The sequence below is a fragment of the Saccostrea cucullata genome, unplaced genomic scaffold (genome assembly GCF_032062105.1).
Source record: "Saccostrea cucullata isolate Sc308-1 unplaced genomic scaffold, CSIRO_AGI_Scuc_v1 ctg14584, whole genome shotgun sequence".
NCBI classification, from domain to species: domain Eukaryota; kingdom Metazoa; phylum Mollusca; class Bivalvia; order Ostreida; family Ostreidae; genus Saccostrea; species Saccostrea cuccullata.
This window is the reverse complement of record NW_026919050.1, coordinates 698-15,389: the sequence shown is the minus strand read 5'-3', so window position 1 is coordinate 15,389 and position 14,692 is coordinate 698. Positions and strand designations below refer to the sequence as shown.

Sequence of the window (14,692 nt, the reverse complement as noted above, 5' to 3'; positions counted from 1 at the left end):
TAACTCTTCAAAAACTTTAACTTAGTTATCTACATGTATGTCAGATGCAGCATCTAAAGCAAGTATGGTGAGCATAGGGCTTTTTATCACTTTGGAATGACAACCTCCTAAAGATCTGTTCCATCATAATATTGCACAGCATCAGAAGGTTCTTGGGAAGCAATACCCAATCTTTTCCCTGGTTGTTTGTTCATTTGATGGGTCAAACCAAGCATCTGAATCTAATCTGGATGTGCATACGTGATGCATTATCAATGCAAGATTCAGGTAGGACTTGCAATCCTTGGTCAGACTTTCTCCTGAGATTTGTAACTGAGATTCTGAAGTCAAATGACCCCACCAAGGTGCGGTAGGCTATAAATTCCAACAGTACCCGCATTGTTATTCTTTACAGGATACACGATACGATACACGGACGATATACGATAGGATACACACATGATACGATAGGATACACGCATGACAGGACATGATAGATTTGTCAAGAATAACGATGCGGGTACTGTATCAGCTAAACAGACAGATGCTGGGAGTCTTTTTCTTCTGTCTACACTACCTTGACTTTACTTAAGTAAAGCTAAAACGACAAAGAAGTACAATAATGTTCTTACATTGAGACCGTATCTGAAGATGCTAAGCCATTTGATCCACCTCAGCCATTCCGCAATAGAGGATATGTTGATCAGAAGACCACTGAACACCTGAAAATCCAATCCATATTTACACATTCATTGTTTGATTGTTTGCAGTTGCATTAATTAAAACGAAGCCCTTAGGTCACACTGTTTAGTCGTTTATCCTGTTTATCAGAAAATTGACCCCGTTACCCTACCCATCTACTTGTGCTATGAATTGAACATTCTTCAATTTTAGCTGAAGATGTTTGCCTAATTTTTGATCTTACAAATCAAAATCATGCTGTTCTTAAAAAGATTTTTATCTTTCATCATCTACTGTGGCTGCAAAAGAAACACAGCACAAGATAATGTTTTATTTATACACTTACCATCATAAAAACATAGCACAAGGCAATACACAAGTTGGCAATGGCGAAAATCTTAACCAGGGCACTGAAGAAGAAAGCCAAACCAGAGGCTGCCATGGCAACAGCAAACAGACTGAGGGTGTAGATGAAGAACTTGTCCACTTCTGCTGTGAAACCTGAAGGTCAAGATTGGTGTAAGATAAAATGTGTCTCAAATTTCATTCATTCAGTATGTTTTCATTGGTTAAGTACATAGAGATTTTTTCTGTATAGGGTATGAAAGCCAATCACAAGGAAAAATATAAATCTTACCAATCATGAATATATAAAAATGTTTGATAAAATTACTCATCAATCATGAGGTATTTAACAGCAAAAAAACTCACCAATCATAAAATATGTAACAGCAGAAAAAATGACAACAGGGAACAACCTCATAGGAATGACATCACAGAATATCTTGGAGAAGAAGTAGGCCGACACACGGTAAAATCCACTCACGTTCTCATGCCTAGTAAACCAGAAAACCTAATTATAACTGCTGGTCTAAAGTGTTCATTTACATGACTGAAGTATACACTGATTCAAAAAATGGCTTGTTTAAAACATACACTGTATTTATTGCATAATTCATAGAAAATATCTGAAATTATGTTTCAGCTCCCAATATCTATATTGAGAAATGTATGTTGTATTGTTATGACATAATTATACTGCTTACATAAATATAGCCCTCTCCTTGATAAATAATTCTACTGCAGATAAATTTCCAAACACTTGGTTCATCACAATGAAAAAGAAAGCACCAACTCTGCAAAGAAAAAAAAATATAATTAAAAATTTTTAAAAAATATTCAATTACTTGTAAATGTTGGAACATGCTGGTAAATATACATGCCCTGCAACAGAAAAACAACAGACTTTCATTTAAGCTTGAAGTTACAAATTGAACTAATCATCAGCTCAAAATGGATTTCGGGAGATACAAAATGTGCTTGAGTGTATTGGTAGTGGGTTAGTTTTTCCTTGTGAGTGTAATTTGCATCAACTGCTACCTTAATTGATTTACAGATATGCTGTTTTTGAGGGGATGTCCCGCTCTACAGTGCCCTTGTTGTTAGTATTTTAAACACACAAACAAGAGGGCCATGGACCACAACACTCACCTGAAGAGTTTTGACCCTGTTCTTCACCAGGCTTTTCCCCCTTGCAATACCTATTGTGGCTCCAACCTACTCTAAGGGGTCATGTTTTGTTGTACATGTACTAGATTAAGCCTACTTGTAATGTATATACACCTGTTCTGGTTACCAGGTTAACCTGAGCTATATAAACATACCTGTTCTGAATCCCTGCTTTACAGTCATTTTCTATTTGCCAGTAGATCCCTCCAACTATGGCAGCAAAAATTAGGATCACAAACAGCTAACATAGAAAAAACAAGAGGCCCATGGGCCACATCGCTCACCTGAGCACTAAGGGTAGGAAAAAGTACAAAATGGCTTTTTATTGTAAAATTTAAATCCAAAAGTAGTCCCATGACCAATCATGGATTTGCTATTTTTTAGAAAATGATTTTTTAAAAGAATTTTCCTATATATATCTTAAAAAACTTTGGTCGGCCATTTTGGCCCCGCCCTACCCCTGGGGATCATGATTTGAAAAAATTTGAGTCTACACTACTTGAGCATGCTTCCATATAAATATGATGAATTATGGCTTTGTCATTCTTGAGAAGAAGATTTTTAAAGAATTTTCCTATATATTTCTATATAAAACTTTGGTCGGCCATTTTGGCCCCGCCCTACCCCCTGGGGGTCATGATTTGAACAAACTTGAATCTTCACTACTTGAACATGCTTCCATATGAATATGATGAATTATGGCTTTGTCATTCTTGAGAAGAAGATTTTTAAAGAATTTTCCTATATATTTCTATGTAAAACTTTGGTCGGTCATTTTGGCCCCGCCCTACCCCCTGGGGGTCATGATTTGAACAAACTTGAATCTTCACTACCTGAACATGCTTCCATATGAATATGATGAATTATGGCTTTGTCATTCTTGAGAAGAAGATTTTTAAAGAATTTTCCTATATATTTCTATGTAAAACTTTGGTCGGCCATTTTGGCCCCGTCCTACCCCCGGGGGTCATGATTTGAACAAACTTGAATCTACTCTACCTGAGCATGCTTCCATATAAATATGATGAATTATGGCTTTGTCATTCTTGAGAAGAAGATTTTTAAAGAATTTTCCTATATATTTCTATGTAAAACTTTGGTCGGCCATTTTTGGCCCCGTCCTACCCCCGGGGGTCATGATTTGAACAAACTTGAATCTACACTACCTGAGCATGCTTCCATATAAATATGATGAATTATGGCTTTGTCATTCTTGAGAAGAAGATTTTTAAAGAATTTTCCTATATATTTCTATGTAAAACTTTGGTCGGCCATTTTGGCCCCGCCCTACCCCCGGGGGTCATGATTTGAACAAACTTGAATCTACACTACCTGAGGCTGTTTCCCCATAAGTTTCATCTTTCCTGGCACAGTGGTTCTTGAGAAGAAGATTTTTTAAATATGCCACCAAATTTTCATTAATTCCCAATTATCTCCCCTTGAATGAGGGCGTGGCCCTTCATTTGAACAAACCTGAATCCCCTTCACCCAAGGATACTTTGTGGCAAATTTGGTTGAAATTGGCCCAGCGGTTCTTGAGAAGAAGTTGAAAATGTGAAAAGTTTACAGACAGACGGACAGCTAGACAGACGGACGCCGGACAAAATGTGATCAGAAAAGCTCACTTGAGCTTTCAGCTCAGGTGAGCTAAAAACTTAATAATTATTCAATGAAAGGAATATGTATATATAGTCATAAAGCAAATCATCTTTCTAATTTTTTTATAATTTACATTTGCTTTTGCCCTAATGTAGTAAGGAACAAGGGTCCAAAATAATATAACCAGTTGTATTAAAGAGCTAGGGTTTTTTAATCTATTTTTGTGTGTACTGCAAAAAAAAATTTGGATATCTAAGGTCAATTCTTACAGGGGGAGGGGAATGTTTGAATGTTACCCATGAACAGATAAATTATTGCTTGCCCACCGACAATACATTGATCTCCAAGAATAAGAATGATTCCATTGCCATATTTACCTGCATGATGGAGGTCTGGGGATTCCTGGCTATATTCTTAACAGTTCTTCCTGAGCAGATCAAAAGCTGAAAGAGAATGGTTTGTAAATGGGTTGTTTCTGTGATTGGAATCATGGAACTAAGGTACTGGATAACATGTATAATCAAAGAATTCTATGATCCCCTTCCTAATAATCATACCCGTAACTAAGCTAAGTTGATGATTCTTTCTAATAATCATGGCTAAGGTAATAACTGATAATCATGGCTAAGGTAAGAACTGATAATCATGGCTAAGGGAAGTTTAATGTAAAAGAAACAAAGATGCACATTGCAGGTGGTTGCAGTATAATACTTCTTGCTTATGTAAATGGTGACTGTTAGGTTTATAAACCCTCTGCTCACTCATATGAAATTTTTCTTTAACTTTTATGATTTCCAAAGCAAATGTATATGCTGAATAAAATACAAACAATTATAGCATGGCTTACGGGGCAAAATTTGACAAATTCAAAGGCACTTAAACTTGTCTAATTTATAAAGGAATATTAGACATTTGTGTCATTAAGAGTTATCTCTCTTATCAGAGTATCAATGTACCTTAAGAAGAGTAACAGTTGAAATTGTTATTCCAGAGAAAACCTATGTCAACTGACAAGTGAGCATCCATTGACAATGGTTTTCTTTGGGGTGTCAATTTCAACTGTTACCAACCTAAATATTTATTTTATAATGCTGAATGTCCTTTTGATTTAGCAAAATAATTCAGAGATTGTCAAGTTCATATTTTAGAAAGCTTTCGAACTCCCTATTTCTCTTTTTCTAAATAAAAAAGCTTTGTCGGAGATTTATCAGCCTCTTAAGTGTTTGTCTGATACTCATATAGTCCTTTATCATCTCAAGTTTTATTATCTAAGTCTGTAGTTTAAAAAAAATTCCTTTCTAGGTGCAACAATTCACCTTTCAAATGAAAAGGTGTTGCACTATAAAAATACCACCTCTGAGTCAGTTCTTATATATGTGTAAATCATGACACGTATTAGTTAGAGTGAGAGATTTTGTGTATATTTTGACACGTTTTACCACCCCACTTTTAAGCTGGAGTAAGAGGTAATCTTAAGCTTACCTGTGTAAAGAATGATGTGTTGTATTCTACAGGTGGCAGTGATACCAACTCTTTCTTTGTTAATTTGGACTGATATTCATCAAAGATAGCCTTCACCTCACTTTGAACTCTGCAATACACAACATGAACCTTAATTACATAACATGCATTATCAAAACTGAACATTCTTATAAAATTTCTATTGATTTAGAGGCAGTGAACCAATACTGCAGTGCTTAAAATTTGTTGAGAACTTACTTTGCGTTGACATTTGATTGTCTGAATTTCTGTACAAGAGCACCATGAACATCCTCCTCATCTGTAACATAATATTGGTAAAGTGGTATTGTATTCATATAAAGGTTAACATAAGAATGGTAAAGTGGTATTGTATTCAAATAAAGGTTAACATAAGAATGGTAAAGTGGTATTGCATGCATGTAAAGGTTAACATAAGAATGGTAAAGTGGTATTGCATTCATATAAAGGTTAACATAAGAATGGTAAAGTGGTATTGTATTCATATAAAGGTTAATATGAAAATGGTAAAGTGGTATTGCAGTTATAAAAAGGTTAACATAAGAATGGTAAAGTGGTATTGCAGTTATAAAAAGGTTAACATAAGAATGGTAAAGTGGTATTGTATTCATACAAAGGTTAACATAAGAATGGTAAAGTGGTATTGCATTCATATCAAGGTTAACATAAGAATGGTAAAGTGGTACTGTATTCATATAAAGGTTAATATGAAAATGGTAAAATGGGCATTCATATAAAGGTTAACATAAAAATGGTTAAGTGGTATTGCATTCATATAAAGATTAACATAAGAGTGGTTAAGTGGTATTGCATTCATATTAAGGTTAAAATAAGAGTGGTTAAGTGGTATTGCATTCATATAAAGGTTAACATGAGAATGGTAAAATGGTTTTGCATTCATATAAAGTGTTAACATAATAATGGTTAAGTGGTATTGCATTCATATAGAGGTTAACATAAGAATGGTAAAGTAATATTGCATTCATATAAAGGTTAACATACGAATGGTAAAGTGGTATTGCATTCACATGACACTGGAAATAAGAATAGTTATGATGAAATAATAATACATTCATGTGAAGGCTAACATAAGAATGGTTGAGTGTTACTGCATTCACATAAGAGTTAGCATAAAATTGTAGAGTGTTTTTGCATAATTATATAAAAATTAACATAAGAATGGTGGAGTGTTATTGCATTCACTTAAAAGTTAGTATAAGAGTGATATTGTATTCACATACATGCATTGTAAAGGTTAATTTACAAATGTTGAAGGTGTTATTGCAGTCATAAAAAAAGTTAACAAAAGAATAGTGGAGTTTAATTGCATTAATTGCTTTAGCCATTTTCTTGGTAAGATTTATTGAAATCAGACCAAAAATGTAGGAGGAGTAGCTTATTGAAAGAAATTTCTATATATAATAACCATGGCAGCATTGTTCACTGAAATCAAAATCAATAAATAGAATTTATAATGTATCTTTGTGTAGTCTACTTACATGCCAAGTAATATTAAAATCAGACCAAAACTGGAGTAGATTCTAAAAGTTTTTTTAATGACAGACAGATGAGCAGACAATGGACACCTTACTATCACATAAGCTCCTCTGGTCTTTGACCAGTGGAGCTAAAAATAAACAAAAGTATCATCAGTGATCAGTTGCCATATAAATACAAATGAAAACTGAAGAACAAGGGATAATAAGGTGAGGAAAGACAAACAGAGCAGGGGAGCACAGTCAATGTAAACAATGAGTTCATGCCTTAACAGTTTATTACAACAAAATGACCCATATCCATTTAACATGAATAATGAATGAAAAAACAAACACAGTTGATGGTGTTGGACATGGAAGGGGGGCCTTTCAGTGGGAATTGTGAGTGAAATGGGTTTAAAATTCAGGGAGTGTTATCCAGGAACACAAAATGAGTTACCTAATTTTTTTCCTGAAATTATTAATCAATCATTGAAATATCAAGAGTTAATTAAAAAAAATTGACAACCCCTGTTACTTTGACAAAGTGTAGCTTGATTAAGTGCATCACTTCAATCAGGGTAAATATGCTTAGTTAGAATACATGTTTGATACTGAATCATTAATGAATGAATTCCATTAATTGCGAGGATTAAATATAAAGGTTGATCCATCCCATTATTTTCTGTCTTTGTGATGAGGCTGCTTATACCTGTGGAAGTTTTCTCTGGATCTAAGGTGTCCACATCCACATTGAAGTCTCCACTGATAACATCAAGGAAGAAATCCGGTGGGTTATTATGTTCCTGTATTGTGTAACCTGAATAAAGACAAGATTAATTGGTATATGTTATTAACATAGTTAAACAACAGTATTTATTAATTTTTTTATTTAAATCTCAGCAATCAGTATACTGTAAATCACTTAATTTTTGTGATACCTTACCGTATAAGTGGAAATTTCAGCAAGATGCAAAGTCAACGCTTTGTCCTTAAAAAGTGGTATTTTATTTTAAGCGAGAAGTAATTTTAGCAATTTTAAAATGCTCACTAAAGAAGCTACTACAAATATAAAGCGCTATTAATTTTAAGCGATATTCAATTTAAGCGATCTTGGCACCATCGCTAATAATACCAAAATTAAATCCTCGCTAAAAATTCTGCTTCACGAGATAGTCATTGTCCCTTTATTAGCAAGACAAAATTTTCAAGAATTGTGGTTATTGTTCTATATAATCAAACAAGAGCACAGTTTATCAAATTAGGGTTCTAACCCTAACCCTACACTTCTGTAGACAGTCTCACCTATAGAGTGGAAGTAGTCCAGGGAGTCCTTAGTCGGGCCGTGATACACAACCTCTCCCAGGGATAGCATCATGAGGGTGTCAAAAAGTCTGTATATAGAGTAGCGGGGCTGGTGTATAGAGAAGATAATGGTTCTACCCTTCAATGCCAACCTGTATAACAAAAACAACATGTATATAGAGTAGCGGGGCTGGTGTATAGAGAAGATAATAGTCCTACCCTTCAATGCCAACCTGTATAACAAAAACAACATGTAGATAGAGTAACGGAGCTGGTTTCTAGAGAATATAATTTTCTGACCCTTCAAGGCCAACCTGAAAAATGTAATAAAATATGTACATAAGCTGTCATTACCTCTTTTAAATCCTACTTTTTCTCCTACAAAACTGCTCTACTTTGACAAGAAACAATTAAATCTACTGAAAGAATCCAAAGGTTAACATTGCTTTAAATAGGCAAGATTTGGAATACTTAATATGTTGAAAAGAAAAGTTTTATGAGGGAGTAGCTTTGAAGATGGATGCCTGTGTCAGATTTTGACAGCTTATCAAAATATAAACTTTGTAACTTTTGAAAAACCTGTCTAACCTGGACATCATAGATTGGAAAGAAACGAGACAAACTAGACAACATTTAGGTTCAAGAATGGATATTCCAGACAATTAAATTTACTTTTAATGATGGAATCAGCCATGTTTTTACCTTCTCTATATCAACATGACAGAATTGTCTGTGTTGGTGTGTTTTTGATTTTACCTTCTCAATAACAACTTGACAGAATCGGCTGTGATTTTACCTTCTCAATAACAACTTGACAGAATTGGCAGTGATTTTACCTTCTCAATAACAACATGACAGAATTGGCTGTGATTTTACCTTCTCAATAACAACTTGACAGAATTGGCTGTGATTTTACCTTCTCAATAACAAATTGACAGAATTGGCAGTGATTTTACCTTCTCAATAACAACATGACAGAATTGGCTGTGATTTTACCTTCTCAATAACAACATGACAGAATTGGCTGTGATTTTACCTTCTCAGTAACAACTTGACAGAATTGGCTGTGATTTTACCTTCTCAATAACAACTTGACAGAATTGGCTGTGATTTTACCTTCTCAATAACAACATGACAGAATTGGCTGTGATTTTACCTTCTCAATAACAACTTGACAGAATTGGCTGTGATTTTACCTTCTCAATAACAACATGACAGAATTGGCTGTGATTTTACCTTCTCAATAACAACATGACAGAATTGGCAGTGATTTTACCTTCTCAATAACAACATGACAGAATTGGCAGTGATTTTACCTTCTCAATAACAACATGACAGAATTGGCAGTGTTGGCGTCTAACCCAGTGGTTGGTTCGTCAAGGAACAGGACAGGAGGGGAGATAATTAGCTCCATTCCAATGTTGGTCCTCTTCCTTTCTCCTCCTGACACTCCACGTATAAACTCATTTCCTACCTGTCGACATTTAATATATTGTCAGCATCAAATTTGAATACATCATATTCACATTTATTATCATTACAGAAATCAGAGTTGTCCCTAAGAACTGAAATAGAAGGAGGATTAAAAAACATAGAAGGGGTTATGGGGTTTGTACCTTAACATGAGGTTGAGGGGAAATACCAAAATAACCTGCACTTGGTAATTATAGACAAGAGAAATTCCACCCACCCTTGTCCTAGGGACAACCCTGCTATTTTAGCAAAAAAAAATTACTGGTGAATGAAGAGATTACTTCAAAGTATTTTAATTAATAGTCATTCAAAAATTATATAGCAGAAACTCACCTTTGTGTCTGCACAGTGGGAGAGGCCCAGTTCTTGTATTACTGTATTCACTCGCTCATCCCTCTCTGCCTTTGTCAAGTTTGATGGCAAACGAAGGGCTGCCGAGAATTGGAAATTTTCCCGGACTGTTAATGTTCCCATGACAACATCATCCTATTTTACGGCAGAAAAACAAAACATTATCCATTATCATTGAATTCTGATGCAGTATTTTTCACTATTATAATTGTTTGAAATTGTATAAAAGATATCCCCCAACATTTTATAAAGAGCCCTTGAATATATCATTTTATGCAATAACATGACTTAGGAGGAAAAAACCCAATAATGAATAATAAAAAAACTCACTTGTACAACATATCCAACCATGCATTTAAAATTTTCAGGGGGAGGAACTCCATCAAACAGAATCTCTCCTTGGAGTCCGCTGGGGTCCTTCCTACCGGCCAACACATCCAGAAGTCTGTAGGAAAAAAATCATTATTCTCTCACCTTGATGTTAGATCATAAGAGAATATTTAACTAGTATGTTTCTGCCACTACTTATACATTGCTCATTTTCTTATTTATTTAAAAATGTTCCTTCAATTACAGTTTTAATAGATTTAATTATTGTGCAGATTGAAAGACGAGACATTAATCTTTACACAATTTTACTTTTTTTAATTGAATTCTGATTCACTTCTCTATCTCTTATTCATTTGATATAGGAACTAGATAAAAGCATCTCTGCATAATTTCCAATTAATTTAAAATTTTGGACATGTTAGATATTCCTGTACCTAGTGACTGGAGAAAAGTTCATGTATACATTCATAATTAAAACCCAATACATGTACTATAATTAAACCAAGGCTCATGTATACATTAATAAAACCCAATACATGTACTTTAAGTATACCAAGGTTTGTATATATACTTACGAGGACTTTCCACTTCCTGTTGGACCCAATATGGCATTCATTCCAGGTTTGAATATACAACTACAATGTACAACAGCAGTAATAAAATACATGTTAATATGTTTCACCAGTGCTCAATGAACAGTTATTATCTTAAAAAGTTTTAATATATCCAGTGTTTTTGTTGCAGTTTCACTGTTTGTAAACATTCCTCTAATTGGATGTATGCATAAAATGGGGATAAATGAAGAAATGAAAAAAGAGAGCAATAGCTCATCCAATAATTTTCTAATCTAATTATTGCAGGAAGCATTAAGTGCTTTGATGCATATCAGATTTAGGTGACCAACCTAGCAGTAAAACATTTTACAGACAGCTATACTTTAGCTACTAAATGTTACATTTTGAATAAAAATTTATCAGTAAAAATTTATTTTTGCAATAAAAGAATTTATTTCAAGCAAAAATGTCTAAGAAAATTTACATTTAATTTGCTTAAATATAGGAATTCAAATTTTCATAATCTGAAAGACCAAGGAGGCCATCTTGAATTGAGATTATAGCAAAAGTTTAAATTAATTTAATTTTGTGGTTGTATTATTGAGCGGCAAATTTGAACTCATAAAAAGCAGCACAATTTTACATCCACAGTTGTTTAATTATTTTAAATTTAAATTATAAGGAATGACTCTAATTCTTGGCCAAATTATTTGAGCATAACCTGGTCTGGGTCAGTTTACGCTTTTTTATAATCCGCTTTGCAAATTACAAAGCGTAAACTGACCCAAACCAGATTATATCAAATAATTTGGCCAAGAATTAGAGTCTATCCTTAAATAATTATGCTAGTTTTTCATACAGAGCAGCTAGGTTAGCCTGGTGGGCTGGTTAATTATCTATTTTGTTAATAATTCTTACACATTATCTTCTTAATAACCACTAACTCTAAGAATCAGACTGTTTCAAAGTGACCTAATTAGAGGAAGACTTACTCCCCTCCCTTAAGGATGTGTTTCTGTGTGACCTGATTAGAGGAAGACTTACTCCATTCCCTTAAGGATGTGTTTCTGTGTGACCTGATTATGTGACCTGCTTAGAGGAAGACTTACTCCACTCCCTTAAGGATCTGTTTCTGTGTGATTAGAGGAAGACTAACTCCACTCCCTTAAGGATCTGTTTCTGTGTGATTAGAGGAAGACTTACTCCACTCCATTACGGATCTGTTTCTGTGTGATTAGAGAAAGACTTACTCCACTCCCTTAAGGATCTGTTTCTGTGTGATTAGAGGAAGACTTATTCCACTCCATTACGGATCTGTTTCTGTGTGATTAGAGGAAGTCTTATTCTACTCCCTTAAGGCTCTGTTTCTGTTTGACCTATTTGGAGGAAGACTTACTCCACTCCATTAAGGATCTGTTTCTGTGTGATTAGAGGAAGTCTTATTCTACTCCCTTAAGGCTCTGTTTCTGTTTGACCTAATTGGAGGAAGACTTACTCCACTCCATTAAGGATCTGTTTCTGTGTGATTAGAGGAAGACTTACTCCACTCCCTTAAGGATCTGTTTCTGTGTGATTAGAAAAAGTCTTACTCCACTCAATTACGGATCTGTTTCTGTGTGATTAGAGGAAGTCTTACTCTACTCCATTAAGGATCTGTTTCTGTGTGATTAGAGAAAGACTTACTCCACTCCCTTAAGGCTCTGTTTCTATTTGACCTAATTGGAGGAAGACTTACTCCACTCCATTAAGGATATGTTTCTGTGTGAGTAGAGGAAGACTTACTCCACTCCCTTAAGGATCTGTTTCTGTGTGATTAGAGGAAGACTTATTCCACTCCCTTAAGGATCTGTTCATGTGTGACCTAATTAGAGGAAGACTTACTCCACTCCCTTTGGGATCTGTTTCTGTGTGAGCTAATTATGTGAACCTGATTAGAGGAAGAGTTACTCCACTTCCTTAAGGATCTGTTTCTGTGTGATTAGAGGAAGACTTACTCCACTCCCTTAAAAATGTTTTTCTGTGTGACCTGATTAAAGGAAGACTTATTCCACTCCATTATAGATCTGTTTCTGTGTGATTAGAGAAAGACTTACTCCACTCCCTTAAGGATCTGTTCCTGTGTGACCTAATTAGAGGAAGACTTACTCCACTCCCTTAAGGCTCTGTTTCTGTGTGACCTAATTGGAGGAAGACTTATTCCACTCCATTACGGATCTGTTTCTGTGTGATTAGAGGAAGACTTATTCTACTCCCTTAAGGCTCTGTTTCTGTTTGACCTTATTGGAGGAAGACTTACTCCACTCCATTAAGGATCTGTTTCTGTGTGATTAGAGGAAGACTTACTCCACTCCATTAAGGATCTGTTTCTGTGTGATTAGAGGAAGACTTACTCCACTCCCTGAAGGATCTGTTTCTGTGTGATTAGAGGAAGACTTACTCCACTCCCTTAAGGATCTGTTTCTGTGTGACCTGATTAGAGGAAGACTTACTCCACTCCCTTAAGGATGTGTTTCTGTGTGATTAGAGGAAGACTTACTCCACTCCCTTAAGGATCTGTTTCTGTGTGACCTGATTAGAGGAAGACTTACTCCACTCCCTTAAGGATCTGTTTCTGTGTGACCTAATTATGTGACCTGATTAGAGGAAGACTTACTCTACTCCCTTAAGGATTTATTTCGGTGTGACCTGATTATGTGACCTGATTAGAGGATGACTTACTCTACTCCCTTAAGGATCTGTTTCTGTGTGACCTGATTAGAGGAAGACTTACTCCACTCCCTTAAGGATCTGTTTCTGTGTGACCTAATTATGTGACCTGATTAGAGGAAGACTTACTCTACTCCCTTAAGGATTTGTTTCTGTGTGACCTGATTATGTGACCTGATTAGAGGATGACTTACTCTACTCCCTTAAGGATCTGTTTCTGTGTGACCTGATTAGAGGAAGACTTACTCCACTCCCTTAAGGATCTGTTTCTGTGTGACCTAATTATGTGACCTGATTAGAGGATGACTTACTCTACTCCCTTAAGGATTTATTTCTGTGTGACCTGATTATGTGACCTGATTAGAGGATGACTTACTCCACTTCCTTAAGGATTTGTTTCTGTGTGACCTGATAATGTGACCTGATTAGAGGATGACTTACTCTACTCCCTTAAGGATTTGTTTCTGTGTGACCTGATTAAGTGACCTGATTAGAGGATGACTTACTCCACTTCCTTAAGGATCTGTTTCTGTGTGACCTGATAATGTGACCTGATTAGAGGATGACTTACTCTACTCCCTTAAGGATCTGTTTCTGTGTGACCTGCCCACAGCAGCACGGTCCCTTCCTCACGTCCACAGAGTACACCACATTGTGACCACTGATGACCGATCCCTTCGTCTCCATGATGGAGGACTGAGTGGTGAAGTCCACAGTGTGAACTCCATTTACCTTTGTTGTAGACATGACCTGTTCTGTTAAATCTGTGTCATTTACCCCTGTAAAAACTGTGATAAGCAAACCAAGTTAGATGATTAATAGACACATGCAGAATGAAAAAAAGAGTTTGCGGAGCATGGCATGAGTTCTGAAGGGCCACTACAAAGTCCCTATGTGGGTGCTGGGCTAAGCCTTGTAGAACTTAGAAGGCAAAGGGGACAAAGCATCATGCATCTATTGAATTTTACAATAAAAGAATGATGTCTGTCTCAATAAAAACTTAGGCATGTTAAAGATGTTATGAAGGAAATTACTTACTTAGATGCAAAAATGAGCTAGCTCATATGGATCGAAGTCAGAGCCATAGCATAAGACTTAAATAAGGTCATTTTTAATCTGACTTACTTCCCCTTATGCTATCCATTAACTAGTACAAGTGAGATCAGAATCAAAGTGCATGAGCTCATTTGAAATTTTAAGGTCCCTGAGCTCAATGATGACCTGCACTTT

The 14,692-nt window shown here is 35.4% G+C and overlaps 1 protein-coding gene across 1 annotated transcript; it reads right to left on the bottom strand.

Moving 5' to 3' along the window:
- Positions 1-567: 567 nt before the first annotated feature.
- On the bottom strand, positions 568-14,275 carry LOC134278450 (broad substrate specificity ATP-binding cassette transporter ABCG2-like; the record flags this gene model as incomplete). Its single annotated transcript, XM_062760771.1, has 16 exons — positions 14,066-14,275; positions 12,850-12,881; positions 10,778-10,837; positions 10,203-10,317; positions 9,855-10,007; positions 9,365-9,522; positions 8,049-8,200; positions 7,456-7,563; positions 5,488-5,548; positions 5,251-5,359; positions 4,146-4,211; positions 2,325-2,410; positions 1,707-1,796; positions 1,372-1,496; positions 1,007-1,161; positions 568-701 (listed from the first exon to the last, which is right to left on the bottom strand). Coding segments are annotated over exons 1-16 (1,748 nt in total), but the record flags the coding sequence as incomplete, so codon positions are not given.
- Between the last annotated feature and the right edge of the window lie 417 nt (positions 14,276-14,692).